We start from the raw sequence: 26,516 nt of genomic DNA on the forward strand, positions 1-26,516 counted from the left end.
CAAACCAAAATCTATATTCCATATAGAATTTATTCTTAAGGATGAACTATTCGTTTATGCAATAATTTTTTTTGAAAAAATTATTGCTTTGGTCCTTAAACATTTTTAAATTTTTACTTTAGCCATCAAACTTTCAAAAATTATATTTTAGTCACTAGTTAAATTTTAGGTCATTACATAGTCTTCCTGTAGCCATCCTTCCCATAAAAGATTCAAACTTCTTATGTCATTTCTCTTTAAAATTTACTTCAAACTATACAAGCTCTTCTTCATCATGCAGTGTAACACCCCAAATTCAGCTTGATCAAAAATTAGATTGAAGGTGTCATACATGGAGATGAAACTTAGACTTAATCTATTAGATTTTGAATCGGAAATTCAAACATTGAATTAATCATTTCGTAATAATATAAGAACTAAATTGCAAACAATTCAGATTTTTGCGAAGAAGCAAGGGAGTCTTCGTTCATTGTATCGAAACTCTTATGGCTATTGGAATGTAAGTGTCGAAACCTTTGCACCAAGTAACGAAACTTGATACTATAGGCATTGAAACCTTCATAGTGATTCAGATACTCTTATACACATTGGAGTGGAAGTCTCAAGACTTTGTCCCAAGTTTTCAAACTCTGGGTAAGATGTATCAAAACTCTCCTTTAGATTAATTTAAAATAAAGACGTGATTTGACGACATTTTATGATTCTCTTTTGAACTTACCGACACCATTGCATCATATTTATTTAACCGGGTACAAATTTATCCGATGAAAATTTCAAAACTGAGATGAAAACTTGCCTTCTCATAAGAAATAGTTAAGAAGGGGTCGGTCGTAAATACTAAAAACTGACCAACTTAATCATCCCAGAGAGTGAATTCCTCGTAATCATCGGCATCATCGTGGGGATAGTACCCATTTTGCATAGACGGTGGAGTTATCATCAACCCTTCCGCCATACTTTCAAGTATCCCCGGCATATTAAACACCTCCTCTTCATCTATAAACAATGTCTTTGAACTTGCCTCAGCAGCCTCCATGGCGGCGATCTGAATATCCCTCACCGAAGATGACCTAGGACGTGGCAATGTATGAGCAGACTCGGGAAAGTTTAAAGAAGCCGAGTCTCCTTTGAGTGCCAAAGCGGCTGCATCGTAGGCCTTAGCCGCCATTTCTGGGCTCGAGAATGTCCCCAGCCATATTCGAGACTTCTTGTTTGGCTCTCTAACCTCACACACCCACTTTCCTTTCCTTCTTCTTACACCTTTGAATACCGGATGTCGAGTCTCTTTAAATATCTTCCTTCCATCTTTTCGTTTATGGGATTGTGCTTCAGCTAGTCCTAAAGAAGAAAAAGAAGAAATTTCCGAGATTTCTGAACTTAAAACTTGTTGCTTATCTTCCCTTTGTTCCATTGTTTTTGACTCTCCGAAGAAGCTAGTGATGTGTGTTTTATAAGAGAAGTATAAGAAGGGGAAAAGGAATCAAAATTTGCATGGGAGAAATTAGTAAGAATGGTTCAATGGCAGGTTTTTCGTTATTTGTTCTTTCCCACGTGTCTCATTGGAGAAATATATATGTGATTCACGTGGGGGTAATACTTGCTCTTTTTTTCTTTTTCGACTCAATAAAAGTAACAAAAACATTTTTAATTGATGTGACTTGAGTACATTTGACTTGGCCTTTTTTCTTACTCTGACCATGTCAACGTACCTGCATGGATACGCTCGAAACACACTAATAATTTTTAGATTTTGCAAGTACCGTTATTTATCCATTTATTTTTAATATATATATATATATATATATATATATTATTTTCTAAAAACTAACAATTATATATAATTATATATTTATTTATATTTAAATAAAAATAAACAAAAAAAGAAATGAAAAGAAGATGATAATAAATACTAGACCGCCTTCTATAGTCGTAATTTGAAAGAAAAACTAAAGAATCAATTTAGAGAGAAAAACTAAAACTTATTAATTGTTAAACTGACATAAACTGTGGCATGCAATCATTTATATAAGGTTTCAAATCTTTTAAACAATTTTATTTACCACATTAAAAAATAATTTATCTTATTAATGTTACTTTATATTTAATTGACGGTGTATAATCAAATGCTTCTCATAATAAACTCATTTCTAGATAATGTCGGCTCGGGACACAACCTTTTACTAAAAAACAGAAGAAGGAAAAACAATAAAAAATAAGAGAGAGTGCCTGACCATAATTGTAAGTTGGACTTTGAAGGTTTCACGTCCCTGATTCTCATGCAGTTGCAAATCTGCATGAAAAGCAAAGTTTGTTTTGGTAATCTAATTAATGAACCTCAGGTTGGTGAGTTTCGCTTATAAAACGCCAACTATTAATGCCTGCAAATGTTGTTGTCACACCATGAGAATTGAAGTATCCCGTGGCGGATGTAATTTATTTTATTATTGGGAAGCTTGTTTGCGAAGCATGGGTTAGGGCTAATTTTAGTTACATGCATGAGCGGGTCTTCTTTCCCGACCACGAAAGCATTAGGATTTTGCTCTCTTGCCTCCCTGGAAAGGCCAGGACCTCCGCCGGCCGTTGAGGACATTAGGGATATTATTAGATTAAAGATAGAGAGATATAACATCCTAAAGTAATCAAACAGATGGCAATAAGAGCTTGGACAACCATGAAATTTAAGTTGAATGGCAAAGATTAAATTAAAGAACTCGAGCACTTAAAGGAAAACTAATGTATTCAATTGAAACGAACCTTTGTGAATCTGCAACTTGGTGGGTAAAGGGTGAACGGTAGAAAACTGAGAAAACAGGTTAAGGAACCTGGGTCAAACTGTCAAGTGTTGATCCACTACGCTAACCTTGGGCTATATAAATTGAGCTTCACGGTAAAGGGCCTCAATAACTTTTAGCCTATATTTCTTTTCCTCTTTCAATCTATTTTGTAGGTGCCTTTCCAAATGCGTTGGTTTCCAACTATCAGAGTGTTGTCACGCGCGTGTCGTGTGTCAAGGTTGTGATGGAAGATTATAGTGATATCACACTAGTGTGCCAACGATAATAGACTCAAAACTCTCGGAATTTGTAATTACAAACGCCACTAACGTACTAAAATTTATGACGTTTAATAAAAAAGGCCATTAGATATGAACCAATTATGATATTTGTATTGTAAAACGCTACTAAAGTAATAGTTTATAACGGAGTTTTTTAAGAAACGTGACTAGTAATTAGTGTTATCATTTTGTGGTGTTAGGTTAAAAACACTGTTATATGTTTAAAGTTAACGACATTTACTCTTAAAATATCACTAAAAACGCAGTTACAAATCTGTTTTACTGTAATGGAAATAGTTCGCAACACGTCAAATAATTAACAGACGTTAATTCAGCTAAACCCAGGAAAGAAAAACTCAAAAACTGACATGAATTGAAACGATTATAATTAGCGAATCAAATTTCTCAGTTCTTTACTTTTTCTCCGTTTCAAATAAAAAACCATCCTCTTTTACGTTTCATTTTTATTATTTCTTATGGATCAAACAACCCACCAACTTCCCTCTACTTCCTCCACTATCAAGAGACATATTTGTTGCACTATTTGTTTCATCTTCATCTTGATCTCTTCCATCTTGGTTTTGAACCTTGAGATCTTCGAAGTCCTTCACTTTGTTCCGTTTCGTTCATTATTTTCCTCAGAACCCAATATACAATAATCATAAACAACCCTTACGACCCTGTGATTACTCCCACGACGAATGGGTTCGGGTCAACGACACAAATTAGGTTCACATGTACGTCGAAAACTGTCTGTTTCTCGATCCCAAATTTAGTGTCGTCCGAGTGGAAGAAAAAACGTCGAGTATTTGAACTGGAAATGGCAACCACAAGGTTGTTATGTTCGAAGGTGCGAGAGTTTAAACATTTTCTTTGCCTTCCCTTCTCTCCATGCATGCAGATTGCCATTGTCGCAACAAAATGGAAGAGTAAGTGTGGTTGTTAGGGACTTAGGGTTGTTTAATTTATTTCAACCACAGATTCAATGCCACCGATTTCTTGGAATGGAGTCGAAACAGATAGATATTTTTTGCAGGTGATTCGGTGGGAAGAAACCAATGGGAGTCCTTGCTTGCACATTAGCTCAAGCAATTTCTAACAAATCTACAATCTTCGAACAAAATGGGAACCTCATAAGCAGAGGCTTTCTTTCAATCAAGTTCCACAACTACACCCTCTCGTTCGAATACTAGTATACTACAGAACACCTTTCATAGCGTTCCTCGATCGTTGGCTGGTAACAAATGTTGAGTGGCAGCTTTAATGGAAGAAGAAGACACGTAAATTAACTCTTTTTTTTTTTTTAATTATCAACCCACACTTTCATTATTGAGTCAACGGGAGTTAACAGCCGAGGGATTAAAATCTAACGAACTAATAACATAAGGGACAAAAAATGATGGTTTTTTTTAAACCGATGACCAAAATCGGTTGAATCGAAAAAACATGGGACCATTCGTATAGTTTATCATTGTAATTTGGCACCGAATTTGTGAAAACTCACTCTGTGTGCTTTGTCTAATTTGCAGGTTACAAATAAGTTTGATTAGATCGTGATCATATGGTTATTAAGTTATAAGTCATCCTTTTTTATATATAAATTTATATTTTACTGAATCTTAATATTGGTGACTTATATGTCAATGTGAAGTGATTGCCTCTTCCTCTAACGAACTGATTCGGGTCAACATCAAACCTACAATAGCCCCTATTTTGTCTTCCCTGGTCGCGTCGTCTCCCTCTTGGATCATAAACTTGATCCATTATGGGAGCCTAAACCCAAACCCAAACTAAATTGATGTCATTGCTTACATCAATTAGATGAAGATGTCATTGCTTACATCAATTTAGATAGGTGAGAGTTAGGTATTTGTAGACTTTAATGGTTTAAATTATTTTATTTGTGTGGTGTAGGATTGTTCTTGAGTAGTACCCCTCCCCATTTTAGTTTACGCATCAAGAAAAATTAAGAGCTTCTAAGTGAGTAAAGAAGCAAAGTTTTACAAGAGTGAGTTGTAGTTCTTGTTTTTGAGTGAGAGTGCTCTTGTAATATTTGTTTGAGTTTCAATAAAAGTTGTTTGTGTGAGTGTTTCATTTCCAACAAAGTGGCATCAGTGAGAGTTAGAAAGATCGAAGATCTCGACAAGAGGAATCCACCGCCGCCAAAATCTTCCCAATATGAGTTATGACGCGCCGCCACACACCGCCAGAAGACTGCTCCCAGAAAATCAAGTCATTATATTGAGAGATATGACAAATGGTATTGCACCATTCCAAGTTGTGACACTCAACAACAGCACTTCTTGGATCACAAGATGTGGGATATCATAGAGAAAGGCTATAACGAGCCTGCAGATGATGATGCTTTTGCTACTCTTACACCATATCAAAAGATAACTTTGAAGGATTCAAGAAAGAGAGACAAGAAGACTCTCTACCTCATCTATCAAGCATTAGATGAGGATGGTTTTGAAAAGATTTCGAGTGCAAGCTCTAGCAAGGAAGCGTGGGAGAAGTTGCAAACCTCCTATAAAGGATCCGACCAAGTGAACAAGGTTCGTTTCCAAACATTAAGAGGTGAATTCGAATCCTTACACATGAAAGCATCCGAGTGTATTTTAGATTATTTCTCAAGAGTAGTAGCTATTTTTAATCAATTAAAAAGAAATGGTGAAAAGTTGGAAGATGTGAGGATAATAGAGAAGATACTCCGTTTGTTGGATCCCAAATTTGAGCACATAGTTGTGACAATTGAAGAAACTAAAGACTTGGAAGAAATGACGATCGAGCAACTCCAAGGATCATTGCAAGCATACGAAGAGAAGCATAAGAAGAAGCATGGGTTTACTGAGCAACTCCTCAAGCTGCAACTCAAAGTTATACATGAAACCCAACACAATGATAGAAACCAACGTGGCCTAGGCAGAGGTAGAGGCCATGGACAAGGTGGAAGTCGTGGATGTGGACGAGGCTGGAATTACAACAACAACAATTCCAACAACAACTATGAGAAAGGAGAAAGCTCAATACGAGGTCATGGAAGAATCAATCCGAACTCAAGATATGACAAATCTCAAGTTCGATGTTATAATTGTCAGAAGTTTGGGCATTATGCTTCAGAATGTAGATCTCCCAACAACAAAATTGAGGAGAAGGCCAACTATGTGGAGGAAAAGAAAGATGGCAAAGAAACTCTTCTTCTAGCACGAAAGGAAACTGATGGTGGCCAAGCAAATTCTTGGGATCTTGACAGTGGTGCAAGCAATCACATGTGTGGAAGGAAAGACATGTTCATGGAGCTAGACGAGTCAGAAAGTGGAAATGTTTCATTTGGAGATGATTTCACAATAGCAGTGAAAGGGAGAGGTAACAATCTTATCCGTTTGAAAGATGGGAGACATTAATTTATTTCAAATGTCTACTATGTGCCCAATATAAAAAAGTAACATCTTAAGTTTATGGCAACTGGTAGAGAAAGGTTATGATATTCATATGAATAATTATTATCTTTCTATAAAAGATGATAAGAATAACTTCATTGCTAAAGTGCCGATGTCAAAGAATAGAATGTTCTTGATCAACATACAAAATGATGTTGCAAAGTGCCTGAAAGTTTGCTACAAAGATGCAACATGGTTTTGGCATCTTCGATTTGGGCATCTCAATTTTAGAGGTCTAGAGCTGCTATCTAAGAAGGAGATGGTGAAGAGACTACCTCACATCAACCATCATGACCAACTTTGTGAAGGGTCTAGTCGGGAAACAATTCAGGAAAAGCTTTCTAAAGGATTCATACCGATGTGTGTGGACCGATCAAGCCAAGCTCTCTCGATAACAGTAACTATTTTCTTCTCTTCATTCATGATTTTTCAAGAAAAACCTGGGTATATTTCTTGAAACACAAGTCAGAAGTTTTCAAAGTCTTCAAGAAGTTCAAAGCAGCAGTGGAGAGAGAAAGTGGTAGAAAGATCAAAGCCATGAGATCCGATCGAGGAGGAGAATTTACTTCCAGGGAGTTTCAAGAGTTCTGTGAAGAAAATGGAGATCGTCGACCAATGACAGTTCCTAGATCCCCCCAACAAAATGGTGTGATAGAAAAAAAGAACATAACAATCATCGACATGGCACGAAGCATGCTCAAAAGCAAGAAACTACCCAATGAGTTTTGGGCGGAAGTAGTAGTGTGTGCAGTCTACTTGTCAAACTGATCTCCAACAAGAAGTGTATGGGGAAAGACACCACAAGAGGCATGGAGTGGAAGAAAGCCTGGCATTTCCCACTTGAGAACCTTTGGAAGTATAGCCCATGTTCACGTACCAGACGAGAGAAGAACGAAGCTTGATGATAAAAGCAAGAGTTTTATCTTCATTGGCTATGATACTAATTCGAAAGGCTACAATTTGTACAATAAGAAGTTTTTGATTAGTTGAGATGTGGTCTTCAACGAAGAAGGAGAATGGGATTTTAACTCTCATGTAGATGACTTCAATTTCTTTCCTCAGTTTGAAGAAGATGAGCAGACAATGAGGGAACAACTAGGTGAACCTCAACAAGAGCTTGAAACTCCACCCACATCACCAATATCAACCACTCAAGGAGACTCATCACCTTTGTCATCGTCAAATGGGAGTCAAAGTGAAAGAGTTGTGCAACGTACAAGAAGCCTTAGAGATCTCTATGAGGTAACTGAACGACAAGATAATCTTACATTATTTTGTCTATTTGCCAATTGTGAACTAGTAAGCTTTCAAGAAGCGGTACAAAAAAAGAAATGGAGAGATGCGATGGACGAAGAAATCAAGGCCATCGAGAAGAATGACACATGGGAACTTACCTCACTTCCCAAGAGACATAAGGCGATAGGTGTCAAATGGGTGTACAAAACAAAGCAAAACGCCAAAGGAGATATTGAAAGGCACAAGGCGAGGCTAGTTGCTAAAGGCTATAGTCAAAAGGCTGGAATTTACTATGATGAGGTATTTGCTCCTATTGCTCGATTGGAGACTATCAGACTAATCATTTCTTTGGCAGCTCAAAACAAGTGGAAGATACAACAAATGGATGTAAAGTCTGCCTTCCTAAATGGAGTTCTTGAAAAGGAAGTCTACATTCAGCAACCATCTGGCTACGAAGTCAAAGGGCACGAAAATAAGGTGTTGAAGTTTAATAAGGCTCTTTACGGGCTAAAACAAGCACCAAGGGCATGGAATAGCCGAATCGACAAGTACTTCCAAGAGAATGGCTTCAACAAGTGTCCCTACGAGCACACTCTATATATCAAGATCAAATATGGAGATATCTTGATCGTGTGCCTCTACATGGATGATTTGATCTTCAGCGGAAGCAACCCAAACATGTTTAATGAATTCAAGGATGTGACGATGAAGGAATTTTAGATGATAGACATGGGGCTCATGGCGTACTACCTTGGCATTGAAGTTAAGTAAAAAAAGGATGGAATTTTCATTTCACAGGAAAGCTATGCAAAGGAGATCCTGAAGAAGTTCAAGATGGAGAACTGTAAGCCAATTAGCACACTGACAGAATAAGAGATCAAGATGTCCAAACATGAAGAATACGAAAGTATAGATCCAACATTCTTCAAAATTTTGGTAGGAAGTCTACGCTATCTAACTTGCACGAGGCCTGATATTCTTCGCGCAGTTGGATTGGTTAGTCGTTATATGGAATCTCTAACAACCACCCATTTTAAAGCCGCAAAGAGAATTCTTCGCTATCTGAAAGGTACAATTGACTTTGGCGTGCTCTATTCAGTTTCTAATGATTTCAAGCTTGTTGGATGTAGCGATTGTGATTGGGGTGGAGACATAGATAATCGAAAGAGCACTACTGGGATTCATATTTTTCATGGGAGATACTGCTTTCACATGGATGTCAAAGAAACAACCGATTGTCACATTGTCCACTTGTGAAGCGGAATATGTTGCTGCTACCTGATGCATTTGTCATGCAATTTGGCTTAGAAATCTATTGAAGGAGATATGTTTGATACAAGAAGAGCCTACCAAGGTTTGTTTCGTCAACAAGTCAGTCATTGCCTTAGCAAAGAATCCAGTATTCCATGATCGAAGCAAGCACATCGATATTCGCTACCGCTATATAAGGGAGTGTGTTGCAAGAAATAATGTGGAAGTTGAATACGTGAAGTCACAAGATCAAGTTGCCGATATTTTTACCAAGCCATTGACAAGCGAAGACTTCATAAGATTAAGGAACTAAATAGGAATCACAAGATCAAGTTTAAGGGGGGTATTGGATCATAAACTTGATCCATTATGGGAGCCTAAACCCAAACCCAAACTAAATTGATGTCATTACTTACATCAATTAGATGAAGATGTCATTGCTTACATCAATTTAGTTAGGTGAGAGTTAGGTATTTGTAGACTTTAATGGTTTAAATTATTTTATTTGTATGGTGTAGGATTGTTTTTGAGTAGTATAAATACCCCTCCCTATTTTAGTTTAAGCATCAAGAAAAATTAAGTGCTTCTAAGTGAGTGAAGAAACAAAGTTTTATAAGAGTGAGTTGTAGTTCTTGTTTTTGAGTGAGAGTGCTCTTGTAATATTTGTTTGAGTTTCAATAAAAGTTGTTTGTGTGAGTGTTTCATTTCCAACACTCCCTCGTTGAGTGGCTATCTAAAACTCAACGTTGATGGGGCGAGCAAAGGAAATCAAGGTGTTGCTCGACCAGGTAGTTTACTTCGTGATGAAGTTGGTGTTTGGGTGTTGGGGTTCGCGACTCACTTGGGTATATATGTACAAGCGTGGCAGTTGAACGGTATGACATCCGTATTGGTTTATCTCTGGTTCGAAAGTTTGGCTAGAATTGCACTGTTTGTGAAGTTGATGACAAAGTGGTTCTTCGGCTTATTGGGGAATGAGAGAGCTCGTTACACCCTTTAGGAATTTAATTGAAGATATTCAAAGTTTCAAAGCTCGTAATTAGATCTTATACTTCCAACATAACGTGAGGGGAAATTTTATGCTAATGCCCTATCCAAGATGGGATGTTCCCTGGATGACGATTTCATGTTATTTAGATCCCCTCCAACCGAAGTATCCTCTCTCTTGAAAGCGGATTCTAGAGGAGTGGCTTTTTCCCAGAGACTTCAGGTAGAATTAGTTATTATTCTTTTCGGGTTTGTAAACAAAAATATAATTCAGATTCTAGAGTACCGTTACCTAATATAGGGAATCACTAATTGGGTTTTTAAACCTTAAATTAGCCCTGATAATAAAAGCAAGTATTGATACCATTTTATTATTGATACAATATCCCATGGAATTTAATAATCAAATAAAAGTCTAAAAAAACTTAGACTTATGTAAGAAAGTTTAAAACTTTTAATGGTTACTTTTAAATGTAATAACTATTTTTACACTATTTCAAACTCCCAAAACTCTCTATATCTATTTTAAAAAAATTAGAATCCATCTAACCTTAATTATCTCAACATATATTCTATTTTTAACCAATGTCTAGTAGACCTGATAAATTTGACTCGAACCCGATTATCCGAATCAATTTACTCGAATCGAGACCCAAAATAGATCCGAACATGATGATCCAAATTTGACCCGAAACTCAAAAAATCGAATCAAACTAAAATTGCCCCAAATTTTAGCCAAACCGAAAGTAACCCGAACCAACTTGAAATCGACCCGAATTTGTCAAACCAAAAGTAACTCAAACCAAAAGCAAACTAAACCAAAAGTGACCAAACCGAAAATAACGTGAACCAAAAGTAACCTGAATTTAATTTACCCAAACCCATTATGAACTGAACATTGACATGATTTTAACCCGATAATTAAGTTAAAGTGTATAAAAAAATACTAAAATAACCTATTAGATGCGTTTCAATTTATTTAAATCAAATTACGAATTATTAACGAGTTAATTGAATCATATGTCTCCAATCTATGACCCTTATTTCAAATTAGTCCATAAACTTTTAAACATTTCAATTTCATCCTTAAACAATGAGTATTATTCTAAATTAGTCCTTAAACTTTTAAACATTTCATTTTTCATCCCCAAGATATGATCTCCATACTAAATTGGTTCTCAAATTTTTTAATGTTTTAGTTTTATCCTAAATTATTCATATATATATATTTTTTGAAATATGGTACTTTGTATTAGAAAGGATAACAAAGTACACCACCTCAAGGACCTTATTAAAAACCCTCCCTAATCCTATATAGAGGAAAAAGAGTGAAACCCTGAGGTGGTAAGGGTATATACACATAATAGTCGTACATAATACAGTCCATACACCTTCCGACTATACTCCCCAAACCAACGCAAGAAAGACGAACATATACAACCCAAATAACAGAATGGAAGACTAGAAAACACAGATAACACACCAATGAGCAGAAACAACACCACAAAACGAACCAGCATCATCACCCTGACTATGAGCAATGCCAAGCACTATTTTGAATCAGTGACAATGAAGAATGACTAACATGAAGCATAAAACTTAAGAGCATGCAGTGTTTGAAACAAAAATAAATAATCGAACACTTGCTAACTTCCATCAGGACAGCTCCCCGAATTAAACTGTATCCACCAATCTCAAGCAAGAACAAAACCATAATAACCTGGGATGATAACAATGCAAATCTTACTAAGAGACCCCAATCGACAGGCATGGAAGAAATTTGATGCACCTCACAACAAATCAATCCTAAAAATACAACATTCAAAAAAATAGAACGAGCCGATAACTGATTTGCAACTATTCTCATCCAATGACATAACCTATTTCCCGTGATCGAAAACTTCTTAATTCTATGCAGCTAGCCCGATACTTGAGATATAGAATAAAGAAGATTCACCTCAAGACAAGACTTTCATATGGGACTTCCAGAGTCTATGAGGAGAAGCTCGACACTAAAAAATGGAAACACCAAACGCTTCTTGAAGACTAAACTCAAATCCAAGTAGAAACCAATCAGGATAATGAGAGAAAGAGCAAACAATGGCATATCGCATGGCTAACATCTTCCGGGTGATCTTTGCAAAATACACAACGAAGCTAGACATTACCGTTAATCTCTCTCTTAATCAATTCGGTCGCAACCGGCAGCCTGTTATAAACCATTTTCCAAACAAAAGCAGCCATTTTAGGAGGTACGAACTTATTTCAAACTTTACTCCATAAAGGGTCTTGAAACTTGCCGGTCAATACCAACTTGATGCAGAAATCTTTAGAGTTATAAAATCCATTAGAAGCACCTAGCCACACCAATCTATCGAACCCTGGCCTAGCAGAAACACCTCTGTTGATAACTTGATTAAATTGATTCCAAATCGAAACCTCCCAAGAGAACAGTCCACGCCTTAACTCAATCCTCCATATCCAAACTCCATTCACCCAACTCCCAAACTCACTAATCTTCCCCTTTTTCTTAATAGCCATCCCATAGATTCTTGGGAATGCTAATTTTAGAGAACGAACCTCGGACCAATGGTCGAGCTAGAAATCAATTCTAGAACCATTCCCCATCACACAATGAACATCGACAAGGAAATCATCCTTAATCGATAAAAACGGGTGCACTATGTCATACCACAAACCATTCGATCTACGCACGCTAATACCATTAGGTAGAATCGCTTGAGGATTGTAATTATACTTAGCGACAATAATCATTTTCCAAAAACTTTCAATATCCTCACTAAAATGCCAAATCCATTTATTCAACAATGCTCGATTTCTGACACTAACATCAAAAATACCAAGACCACCATGAGATTTCGACCCACTAACCATATCCCACTTAATCCAATGAATACCTCTATTAGATTTAACGTTCCACAGAAATCTTGCTATACTTTTATTTAACGACTCTGCTATAGACTTGGGCATGGAAAATAAAGACATGTAATACACCGGTACGTTAGCCAACACTGATTTAATCAATGTAATCCTTCCCCCGAATGATAGAAACTTACATTTCCAGCTTTGTAGACGATTTCTGACTTTCTCCAATATCGGATGCCACATCAACTTTTGGTTTTTTTATAACCTAAAGGCAACCCCAAGTACGTCATCGGCAGCTTAGCCCAATCGCATAACAACGAATCTGCCCACCCTTTAACTCTGTTGTCCTCCACATTAATACCGAATAATTTCTTCTTCTGCATATTCAACTTCAGACCAGCTGCGACCTCGAAAATTCAAAGGACACGAAACAAATTATAGATTTTCTCTTCTTTAGCTTCCGAAAAAATGATTAAATCATCAGCAAACTGAATGTGGAAGGCCCCTACTTTACTTGACCCAATATACGCCCCTTGACAAAAACCTAGATCAACCGCTTTCTTGAACAATCCACTAAGTGCCTCGCCCACTACATTAAACAGAAATGGCGACAGCAGGAAGCCTTGCCTCAGGCCCCTTTTAATAGAAAAATATTTCGATGGACACCATTAACCAAAACAACAATATTAGGCGTCGAAATACATAAGTTAATCCATTTCCTCCACTTACTGCCAAAACCCATTTTCTTTATAATCAAATTCAAAAAGACCCAGTCAACAACATCATATGCCTTGCTGAAATCTGCTTTAACCATGACTGTTCACACTTCTTCTTTTTCAGATCATCAACAATCTTATTCGCTATCATGGAACAATCTAAAATCTGTTATCTGTTTCCCGGCCATAAAGGCGAACTGGTTCTCGCCAATCACTTTATTCATACAATAAGCCAATCTCTTCGCCAATAAACGCGCCACAATTTTAAAGATACTTCCCACCAACGAAATAGGTCTGAAATCATCGGGATGGACAACTTGAGTTTTCTTTGGAATTAGAGCAATGAAGGACTTGTTAAAGGAAAAATCTACAATTTTACCCCAGTAAAAATCCACCATAAACTTCATTACGTCTGATTTAATAACCTTCCAGAATTTCTTGAAAAAATCCAAGCTAAAACCATCTGGACCAGTAGCTCTTGTACCATCCGATAAATTTATTATAGACCACACTTCCTCTTCAGAGAACAATCGTTCGATCCATTTTCTAGTGGCAGTGCATATCCTTTTAAACGGAATATCAATCCTCTTGATCGGAATGGTATTCACATCGTTATAGTAATAGCGGAAATGGTTGGCAAAAGCTTGTTGAATCCCTACTTGATTTTTGAACACCGAGTTATGCACCTTCAATTTCGAAATCTGATTCATGCGACCTCTGAACGCAACAGTAAGATGAAATCACATCTCTTGTTAATAAAATCATTAGGCAAGTTATATTATTATATGTTAGGAAAAAAAATTAGGTTAAACTATGGTTGAAATGGATTACATATTTGGATGAATTTGGGGATGAAATTGAAAGGTCTAAAAGTTTAGGAACCAATTTAGAATGAGATTTATAGTTTGGGGATAAAATTAATTGTTCAAAAGTTTAATGACTAATTTAGAATAAAAGTCATAGTTTAAGGATGAAACTGAAATATTTAAAAAGTTAAAGACTAATTTAATATAAAAGTCGTAGTTTAAGGACATATTATACAGTTAACTCAATATTAATTTAATATTTTACTTTGGAACTACTAAAATAATTTTCCAAAACTACTATACAAATAACTTATTTTTACAATATCAAGATATATATTTTATTTATAATTTAAAATCAAAATATTATCGATGATATAATAATATAATATCATTTATAAATATATTTATAATAATATTTATTCAAACATAAATATTATATTATTATTACTTTTAAATTTAATAGAAATATTATATTTATAAGTAAATGTTAAGTATTTAATTTAAAATTTTAATAGATAGTAAAATATATAATTAAAAATTTTATTTTTTAATAAAATAGATTGTATCATAAACTTTTCAGACCGGAACAATAAAAAAATATCACAAACTCTAACATATCTTATAGGCCAAGTTTCAGTTAAATTATAATTCATAAATGATAATTGAATTTGAGCGAAATTGAACACAAATGATAAGATAAAAAAACATGTTTTTTACAAAAATATATCAATAATTCTATATATAAATTATTTGACTTGTACCCGACTCAATCTAAATTGACTTGAAGATACAAAGTTGACCCAAACCGAAAACAATTGACTGGATATTAACCAGATTTGAAAATCAACTGATACGATTTGATCCGACCCAAAATCAATCGATCTGATATTGACCCGACTCGATACCCGAACTGACCCGACTTACTATAGACTCGAATAAAACCGAAACCCAAAATGACCCGACCCGACCCTACTTACTATAAACCTAAATAAAACTGAAATCCAAAATGACCCAACCTGAATTAAATCTAAATTAAAATGACCTGAACCGAATGACCCGTTTGCCACCATTTCCCAGCCTATAAATAATTCTCATTATCATTTTAAGAGACGTTAAAAAAATAGAACCTATCATTTCTCGTGTTATCTTCAGTGCTTTCGAATTTATTGAATATTTATATGGAGAATTATTATTGATTTTTTAAGCTTGTTTTATAACTAAAAACTTGTTGATCATAAGGATGCTTTATAAGAAAAATAATATTCTTAAAAACAGCGTTTTATACATGCATTCAAATAGATATTTATTTTCTTTTCCCCCAACACGTCCTTGCTTAACAATTTGATTACATAGTAGACCATCTTCCCCAACAGTCAGATCTGCATTATTATTAGTTGAAAAAGATCTCAATAAAAATGTCAGGTGGCTCATCTTTCTCAGGTTTTCCTGGAAAAAGCCAGTACTTAAGTAAGATCATAAGATGCTCTGCAACTTATAAAAGTGCAGCATTTCGCCTTTCAAAGAAAAGCCCACGTCTTTTAATTCATATATACACTCCCCGGCTAGCAATATATTCCCTCAATCCATGTGTAAATTGGCTGTTTCAGTTTGTTTGATATGACAAAAAAAAAGCACATAAAATTGATTAGAGTGTCAGATAGACGTAAAATTTTATATTACTAAATTTTTAAGAATAAACGAACCTATAAAAGTCTAAGGATAAAAATAAATTATTAATAGAGAATATAATAAAATTAAAGTTTATAATAATTAGTGATAGCTTTTATCGTAGAACATGATGTGGAATGCTAGATAAATGCCCTTCTTTTGATAACACAATCGTTTAAACACATGGACAGAATGGGCAAACAACTTTGTTGCAGAAAACAGACAAATCTTTGTATGATTATGCCTCTCAGATTTTTTTTTCTTTTTTCTCAAAGACAAAAAACCATAACTGTTGACATTGATTTTCGAGTCATTTTCCAAATCAAATTAGAGCAATCGCATCAACTATGTTTGACGGGTTCAACACCCTCTAATAGAATCCAAAATGACCAAGATTTCTTCTGCTTATTTTCTTTAATGTTTAATTGGCAAATATCATGTATAAAGGCCAAAAATTGCATCTAATCTCCACCAGACATCCCTATTGCTTCCAAAGAGGGTGTTTGAACGCTATTTTTATTAAGGATACGAATTTGGCAAAATGCCTCTTCCACAAAATACTTACATCTGACTCTCAAACCTTCAAGTTCCTGACAGACACAAAATTTTATGTTAGAGGGATAAACTTAAACTTAGGGGGCGAAATAAAATCTCAGGAGAATAAAAACAGATTTTTAATAGAAAATATATATAAAAAATCTAAAATATATGACAATTTTAAATTTTCAAGGGGACGACTGCTCCCATCCACCACCTCGGTCCATCCTTGGTTCCGACTGAATATTTATTGTATTCAAATTCTAGTATACAATAAGGATTCTTCGGATTGAAGAATCTGGATGGAGTGAAAACCATTACATTGATATTTGACCACATTAACAAAGTTACTGCAACAGCCAACCATAATTCATTCACAAGAAACTTCAAGGAAGAATACATTAACAAAGCTTTTTACCAGTTAACTTTCAAAAGCAAATCAATCTTCATCAAAGCAGTTTTCACCAAGAATTTCAACGAACAGCTAAAGGGTATTGTGGATTAATTACAGACTGCAAGTCAAAGGCCCCTTCCAAGCCTTTTGCCTCGAAACAAACTTCGGATTACAGGAAACTTGAAAGAACTAAACAAAAGGTACAATAGATCCGGAGGCATTTAGTTACATATCTGTTTATAGGTATTTCTCCTTCTAAATCAGCTAAAATTCTTCACCGAATGTCTAACGAAACAACCAAAAGATTAACATACAATACACCAAACCCGAAAAACATCAACACCCATATATAGATATTCGAAGTCACCTTAAATACATCACATTATACCTAATCAGTTAAACAAAGATAAAGGATTTTAATTATGATCAGTGTATGGAATCTATGTTCTTACTGAGCTCCTCGAGCTTCTTCATCCTCAACCTTCCACTTTCACTCACAAGCTGTTCAATCAATAAAAACAGATAACAACAAGGTGAGATTCGAATTTACGTTGCTTTGAATCTGGAATTTTGTTTTCTACAATGCAATTATAAAAACTAGCCTCCATCAACTTTGTGATTAGCTTTACTTTTTCCTTGTTCTTTTCGTTAAAGACCTCGAGAGCTTCCTTGTACTCCCTTTCCAATTACAGAATGCCAAAAAAACCCGAACTCAGTGGCGTAATGGGTACCATAATTAACAAGTGCCCCATAATTTACAATGAAATTTGATGGAAAAGTTCAATTATTAGCTTCAAAGTTGGGTAAAGTAGGAACATTTTTCTGGCACGTGTTCCCTAATGGCTTGAATTCTTTGTTAACTGCATCAATCTTCTTCCTAACCTGAGCAACTTCCTTCCTCATAGGATCTGCAAGTGCTTCAAGCTCCTGTAGATTCACACGGTTTTATTTAAAATGAGAGACAGTGACAATAAAATTATCATGTGGAACTTAAGAACATCTTCGTGTTTGAAACTATAAAACCAAAAAAAAAAGTCCTTTATGTGCTAAAATAGTAAACCATTTAAAGATAACCTTGATCTATTAACTTAAATGGTTGTTTTTGCAACAAGATGTAATGCCCAAAAATTAACTAACAATTTCTTAATTTATATTGAATCCTTGAACTACAAATCTGACAGATAAAATACTCTTAATCTCTAGCAGAAATTTATTATGAAGGTTAAACCGGAAAACCCTCTTCCAAAATTTTAAATCCATGCCCAGATCATGACTTTGTTGGATCATAAACTTGATCCATTATGGGAGCCTAAACCCAAACTCAAACTAAATTGATGTCATTGCTTACATAAATTAGATGAAGATATCATTGCTTACATCAATTTAGTTAGGTGAGAGTTAGGTATTTGTAGACTTTAAAGGTTTAAATTATTTTATTTGTGTGGTATAGGATTGTTCTTGAGTAGTATAAATACCCCTCCCCATTTTAGTTTAAGCATCAAGAAAAATTAAGAGCTTCTAAGTGAGTGAAGAAGCAAAGTCTTATAAGAGTGAGTTGTAGTTCTTGTTTTTTGAGTGAGAGTGCTCTTATAATATTTGTTTGAGTTTCAATAAAAGTTGTTTGTGTGAGTGTTTTATTTCCAACAAAGTGGCATCAGAGAGAGTTGGAAAGATCGAAGATCTCGACGAGAGGAATCCGCCGCCGCCAAAATCTTCCTAATCTGAGTTCTAACGCGCCGCCACGCGCCGCCGGAGGACTGCTGTCAGAAAATCAAGTCATTATATTGAGAGATATGGCAAATGGTATGACACCATTCCAAGTTCCAACACTCAACAAAAACAACTACGACAATTAGAGTATCAAAATGAAGGCACTTCTTGGATCACAAGATGTGTGGGATATCATAGAGAAAGGCTATAACGAGCCTACAGATGATGATGCTTTTGCTACTCTTACACTAGATCAAAAGACAACTTTGAAGGATTCAAGAAAGAAAGACAACAAGGCTCTCTACCTCATCTATCAAGCATTAGATGATGATGGTTTTGAAAAGATTTCGAGTGCAACCTCTAGCAAGGAAGCGTGGGAGAAGCTGCAAACCTCTTATAAAGGATTTGAGCAAGTGAAGAAGGTTCGTCTCCAAACATTAAGAGGTGAATTCGAATCCTTACACATGAAAGTATCCGAGTCTATTTTAGATTATTTCTCAAGAGTAGTAGCTATTTCTAATCAATTAAAAAGAAATGGTGAAAAGTTGGAAGATGTGAGGATAATAAAGAAGATACTCCGTTCGTTGGATCCCAAATTTGAGCACATAGTTGTGACGATTGAAGAAACTAAAGACTTGGAAGAAATGACGATCGAGCAACTCCAAGGATAATTGCAAGCATACGAAGAGAAGCATAAGAAGAAGCATGGGTTTACTGAGCAACTCCTCAAGCTACAACTCAAAGATATGCATGAAACTCAACACAATGATAGAAACCAACGTGGCCTAGGCAGAGGTAGAGGCCATGGACGAGGTGGAAGTCGCGGACGTGGACGAGGTTGGAATTACAACAACAACAACTAAGAGAAAGGAGAAAGCTCAACACGAGGCCGTGGAAGAATCAATCCGAACTCAAGATATGACAAATCTCAAGTTCGATGTTATAATTGTCAGAAGTTTAGGCATTATGCTTCAGAATGTAGAGCTCCCAACAACAAAATTGAGGAGAAGGCCAACTACGTGGAGGAAAAGACAGATGGAAAAGAAACTCTTCATCTAGCATAAAAAGAAGCTGATGGTAGCCAAGCAAATTCCTGGTATCTTGACAGTGGTGCAAGCAATCACATGTGTGGAAGGAAAGACATGTTCGTGGAGCTAGATGAGTCAGTAAGCAGAAATGTTTCGTTTGGAGATGATTCCACAATAGCAGTGAAAGGAAGAGGTAACATTCTTATCCGTTTGAAAGATGAGAGACATCAATTTATTTCAAATGTCTACTATGTGCCCAATATGAAATGTAACATCTTAGTTTTAGGGAAACTGGTAGAGAAAGGTTATGATATTCATATGAATAATTATAATCTTTCTATAAAAGATGATAAGAATAAATTCATTGCTAAAGTGCCGATGTCAAAGAATATAATGTTCTTGATCAAAAAACAAAATGATGTTGCAAAGTGCATGAAAGCTTGCTACAAAGATGCATCATGGCTTTGACATCTTCGATTTGGGCATCTCAATTTTGGAGGACTATAGCTGCTATTTAAAAAGGAGATGGTGAAGGGACTACCTTGCATCAACCATCCTGACCAGCTTTGTGAAGGGTGTCTAGTAGGGAAACAATTTAGGAAAAGCTTTCCAAAGGAGTCAGAGACAAGAGCCAAGAAGCCACTTGAGCTCATCCATACCGATGTGTGTGGATCGATCAAGCTAAGCTCTCTCGGTAACAGTAACTATTTTCTTCTCTTCACTGATGATTTTTCAAGAAAAACCTGGGTATATTTCTTGAAACAGAAGTCAAAAGTTTTCAAAGTCTTCAAGAAGTTCAAAGAAGCAGTGGAGAGAGAAAGTGGTAGAAATATCAAAGCTATAAGATCCGACCGAGGAGGAGAATTTACTTCCAGGGAGTTTCAAGAGTTTTGTGAAGTAAATGGAATTCGTCGACCAATGACAATTCCTAGATCCCCTCAGCAAAATGGTGTGACAGAAAGAAAGAACAGAACTATCCTCGACATGACACAAAGCATGCTCAAAAGCAAGAAACTACCCAAGGAATTTTGGGTGAAAGTAGTAGCGTACGCAATCTACTTGTCAAACCGATCTCCAACAAGAAGTGTATGGGGAAAGAAAGACACCACAAGAGGCATGGAGTGGAAGAAAGCCTGACATTTCCCACTTGAGAACCTTTGGAAGTATAGCCCATGTTCACATACCAGACGAGAGAAGAATGAAGCTTGATGATAAAAGCGAGAGTTTTATCTTCATCGATTATGATACTAATTCGAAAGGCTATAAGCTGTACAATCCAGACAATAAAAAGTTTATGATTAGTCGAGATGTGGACTTCAACGAAGAAGGAGAATGGGATTTTAACTCTCATGTAGAAGACTTCAATTTCTTTCCTCAGTTTGAAGAAGATGAGCAAACAATGAGGGAACAACTAGGTGAACCTCAACAAGAGCTTGAGACTCTACCCACTTCACCAACATCAACCACTTCACCAACATCAACCACTCAAGGAGACTCATCACCTTCGTCATCGTCAAGTGGGAGTCAAAGTGAAAGAGTTGTGCAACGTACAAGAAACCTTAGAGATCTCTATGAGGTAACTGAACGACAAGATAATCTTACATTATTTTGTCTGTTTGTTGATTGTGAACCAGTGAGCTTTCAAGAAGCGGTACAAGAAAAGAAATGGAGAGATGCGATGGGCGAAGAAATCAAGGCCATCGAGAAGAATGAAACATGAGAACTTACCTCACTTCCCAAGAGACATAAGGCGATAGATGTCAAATGGGTGTACAAAATAAAGCAAAACGCCAAAAGAGATATTGAAAGGCACAAGGTGAGGCTAGTTGCTAAAGGCTATAGTCAAAAGGTTAGAATTGACTATGATGAGGTATTCGCTCCTCTTGCTCAATTAGAGACTAACAGACTAATCATTTCTTTGGCAGCTCAAAACAAGTGGAAGATACAACAAATGGATGTAAAGTATGCCTTCCTAAACAAAGTTCTTGAAGAGGAAGTCTACATTCAGCAACCATCAGGCTACGAAGTCAAAGGGCACAAAGACAAGGTGTTAAAGTTGAATAAGGCTATTTACGGGCTAAAACAAGCACCAAGGGCATGGAATAGTCGAATCGACAAGTACTTTCAAGAGAATGAGTTCAACAAGTGTCCCTACGAGCACGCTCTATATATCAAGATCAAAGATGGAGATATTTTGATCGTGTGCCTCTACATGGACGATTTGATCTTCACCGGAAGTAACCCAAGCACGTTTAATGAATTCAAGGATGTAATGATGAAAGAATTCGAGATGACAGACATGGGGCTCATGGCATACTATCTTGGCATTGAAGTTAAGCAACAAAAGGATGGAATTTTCATTTCACAGGAAAGCTATGCAAAGGAGATCCTGAAGAAGTTCAAGATGGAGAACTGTATGCCAATAAGCACACCGACAGAATATGGGATCAAGATGTCCAAACATGAAGAAGGCGAAAGTATAGATCCAACATTCTTCAAAAGTTTGGTGGGAAGTCTACGCTATCTAACTTGCACGAGGCCTGATATTCTTCACGCAGTTGGATTGGTTAGTCGTTATATAGAATCTCCAATAACCACCCATTTTAAAGCCGCAAAGAGAATTCTTCGCTATCTGAAAGGTACAATTGACTTTGGCTTGTTCTATTCAGTTTCTAATTATTACAAGCTTTTTGGATATAGTGACAGTGATTGGGGTGGAGACATAGATAATCGAAGGAGCACTACTGGATTCGTATTTTTCATGGGAGATACTGCTTTCACATGGATGTCAAATAAACAACCGATTGTCACATTGTCCACTTGTGAAGCGGAATATGTTGCTGCTACCTCATGCATTTGTCATGTAATTTGGCTTAGAAATCTATTGAAGGAGATATGTTTGATACAAGAAGAGCCTACCAAGGTTTGTGTCGACAACAAGTCATCCATTGCTTTAGCAAAGAATCCCGTATTCCATGATCGAAGCAAGCACATCGATATTCGCTACCACTATATAAGGGAGTGTGTTGCAAGAAACGATGTGGAAGTTGAATACGTGAAGTCACAAGATCAAGTTGCCAATATTTTTACCAAGCCACTAATAAGCGAAGACTTCATAAGATTAAGGAACTTACTAGGAATCACAAGATCAAGTTTAAGGGGGGTGTTGGATCATAAACTTGATCCATTTTGGGAGCCTAAACCCAAACCCAAACTAAATTGATGTTATTGCTTACATCAATTAGATGAAGATGTCATTGCTTACATCAATTTAGTTAGGTGAGAGTTAGGTATTTGTGGACTTTAAAGGTTTAAATTATTTTATTTGTGTGGTGTAGGATTGTTTTTGAGTAGTATAAATACCCCTCCCCATTTTAGTTTAAGCATCAAGAAAAATTAAGAGCTTCTAAGTGAGTGAAGAAGTAAAGTCTTATAAGAGTGAGTCGTCTTTCTTGTTTTTGAGTGAGAATGCTTTTGTAATATTTGTTTGAGTTTCAATAAAAGTTGTTTGTGTGAGTGTTTTATTTCCAACAGACTTCTCATCGCCATGTTACCCTCTAAACTCTTTTTTTTTTGCAGAAATTGACCAAAAAAAGGTAAACTTGTTTGAAAACCAAAAGCTATAATATAAACATTAAAAATTGTATCTTTCCATGTCAAAATCAAGAAGAAAAAAAGGGAAATTTTCTTTGAAACATACCTCACGAATCACGGCCAAGCGTTTAGTTTCCTCTTCAACACGGCCTAACTGAAGCTGAACTTTTTCTCTAACTTCCATCTTCTTCCTCTCGATCTCTTCTTCTTTGGCTCTGAAAGTGGAAAGAGCATACTTAGAGATCTCTTCATCTTCCTTGGACAAGTGGCTGCTGAAGCTTAGACTCCCAGAGTTTTAAACAGTTAACTGGTTTAATAGATATCATAACAGACATAAAATCAGTAAAGTTGAATAGATATCATACCTTAATGACTCAATAATAATTTGGACATCAAAATGTAAGTCATAATCTCATTACACCTACAAATGTATTGTGTTACAGTTGGAATGGTAGGTAACCCTTAAATTTGTGATCGTACACTTAATAACATATCGACAATGTAGTATAATATTAAGGCGTCTATTATCATATCAGATATCAAGAGTATAATATTTTTTTAATAGTCTGATGTGATTATAAGATAATATTGTTTACAATCTTTTTTAGTCATTGATAACATACACACCTTGCAAATGCAACTGTTTGATTCCAATACCTCAAAGTAGAACATTTTTTCTTTAAACACTGAAGCTACACAATGAATTTCAAGAGTAGAATATTTAATAATGTGTTTTATGATATCCGATAAAATTTTAAGTAGTCAAATTTCAGTAGCCATAAAGACAACTCAAAAAGATTAACAAATTGGTATAGACATTTTAGAAATTAATATGAAAATTAGTGTTGAGAATGATATATAAAAACGAGTCTTGAAACTTTAGAAAAATGATTGAGTAATCATTTAATGAAAAATCGGAGGTGATTTTAAGTACTGAAAGACATTTTTTAACAAATGAACATTTTATGGATATCGTGGTGTATGCTTAAGGCGTTCCCTGTATAAAATATTTTTTTAGAGAAATAACTAGAAATTAGTGTTACTTAAGTAATATTTTTTTCACTATATTTAGCTAAAAAGGTCCCTTTCTTGGCGATTTGTTAATAAAGAGGAATTACGTAAAATTTGTCTGTCTTCTTTTTTACTTTTTAGTTTAAAAAAAACTGTGTAAAATTTGTCATTTTCATGTAGACGGACAACTTCAACAAATTATTGTACCTATTTCATTCATATATAATGTATTGGGTGACTGACACAAGTAATTAATAGTATTAAGTTTTATTTCTTGAGAACTAATTTAACTATAAATGTAAAATATATATTAATAATTTTATTTCTGCATGTTGCATGCATATTGATGCTTTTATTTCAATGGAAAAGTTTATCGAAATTGATTGACACTTAATCTTTCCGTTAGGAAATGTTTTTATTCCACTAATTGCTAGAATCACCTTGGATATATATATATATATGCATAATTTTAAAACATAAACGATTTCTTTATGTTGACCCTATATGTTTTTAAACAATAGCAAATAAAATTATTGACGAGACAAAAGAGTTTTGTTGGTTGTGAATAGTTCATCGCTTTTAATTTGGGTGGAGAGACGGTCGTTGATCGATATTTTTATATTACAGAGAGGAGTATGGAGAATGAAGAAGACAAGATGAAGTGTGTGTATGTATACCCCTTTTATTAATATTGGTTGGGAATATTTATAGTGATTCCTAGTGTGAATGTTAGTTGTGTGATTTTCATGATTATTAGGCTGACAGATACTAGACAGATTTAGTAATCAGACTTTGAATATGGTGGGTATGTAAGAGATATTGTATAGGTCTTGTTTGTGCACAATAGTTAACTAATGGGATAACGACTATTTTCATTGTATTCGTCTTGACAGCTTGGAGATTTCTAGCACTTGTCTCCAGAAGTAGAAATATTAACTGAGTTTGAGTTGAGTAGATGTCTCTATATGGGTGAGCCTGCGATTTTTTTTTTAATTTTAACTTTTCTCTTTCAAATTCGAATTTAGATTTATGTCGATGTGTTTCATTAATTAAAATAATATTAAAAATATGTTCATATTTATAAATAGATATATATATATCTTTTTAGTATACAGTTAATGATATATTTTTGTACATTAGATAAAATTACATTAACATTAAATTTATATAAAAATTTGGACATGACCATATGAATTCCATTTTGTAAAATCCAACCGGTACAAACCAAACTTGCAAAAGCAAACGAATGATATGATAATTGAACCGGTCTGGACTCAAGAATGCACTTGATATTCCAAAATAATATAATTCAATTAATCACTAGTTTTAATGAATTGATTCATTTTGTTTTCATTGGGGGGACCAATTTGAGATGAATGGAGAAGTTCAGAGTCCAAACAAAAATGAAATATCATTTTCTGCCCAAAAAAAAGAAAAAACTTCGTTATCAACTGATTTGAGGCCTAGGAATCTGCTGGTGGGGCCATCCAACGGTGCCCATTTGAAACCTCACCATCAAAGCCGTGCAACCCTGGACTACTGTTTTTATTCTCTATTATTTTTTACATCTACTAATTAAAAATTAGGTTGAAGTACACAATTGGTTCTCTGATTATCATCTGTTGCTATTTTATTCAGTCATCCGATAATAAGAAAGTTATAAATGATCATCCAACTATATGTATTATTTTATTGAGTCCTCATAATATTAAAAGTTATAAAATAGTCACACGATTATTCATATATTCCAAAGTTCATCCCTTTTTTTGTTAAACATTAATAATCTTTTGAGTTGGATGCTAACATGGTGACTGAGATATGATAAAATTATATTTTAATTATGTTTATTGGCATCGTCGTTGCTTTCAAGTATTGGTTCGACAACATAATGTTTCAAGCATTGACTCGATGACATAATGTAAACGGAGAGTTGAGCGAAAAAAATATAGGTCAAACAATTTTTGGATTAGATTTTATCATATCTCAATCAACAAGTTAACATCCAACTTAAAACATATGAATAGTCAGTGAACCGTTTTATAACTTTTAATAGTCAGGAGACTCAATAGTTTAACGAAAAATGACGAGTTTAGATCATATAAATACTCGATAAACCATTTTATAACTTTTAATATTCAAAAGATTTAATAAAATAACACCATATAATAAGAAGATGATAATTGTATTTTTTTTTGTT

The 26,516-nt window shown here is 35.1% G+C and overlaps 2 protein-coding genes across 2 annotated transcripts; both read right to left on the reverse strand.

Annotated features, from left to right (window-relative positions):
- Positions 1–853: 853 nt before the first annotated feature.
- LOC120154359 (dehydration-responsive element-binding protein 1F-like) lies at positions 854–1,411 on the reverse strand. The gene has a single exon (XM_039166139.1). The coding sequence runs from the start codon at positions 1,409–1,411 to the stop codon at positions 854–856; it is 558 nt and encodes a 185-aa protein (XP_039022070.1).
- Positions 1,412–17,597: 16,186 nt separating this feature from the next.
- On the reverse strand, positions 17,598–23,608 carry LOC120154983. Its single transcript, XM_039166583.1, has 2 exons — positions 23,415–23,608; positions 17,598–17,903 (listed from the first exon to the last, which is right to left on the reverse strand). The coding sequence occupies exons 1-2, from the start codon at positions 23,490–23,492 to the stop codon at positions 17,757–17,759; spliced, it is 225 nt and encodes a 74-aa protein (XP_039022514.1). The 5' UTR covers positions 23,493–23,608; the 3' UTR covers positions 17,598–17,756.
- Positions 23,609–26,516: the final 2,908 nt, after the last annotated feature.

Source organism: Hibiscus syriacus, unplaced genomic scaffold, assembly GCF_006381635.1.
Source record: "Hibiscus syriacus cultivar Baekdansim isolate YM2019G1 unplaced genomic scaffold, ASM638163v2 tig00002840_pilon, whole genome shotgun sequence".
In the NCBI taxonomy this organism is placed as follows: domain Eukaryota; kingdom Viridiplantae; phylum Streptophyta; class Magnoliopsida; order Malvales; family Malvaceae; genus Hibiscus; species Hibiscus syriacus.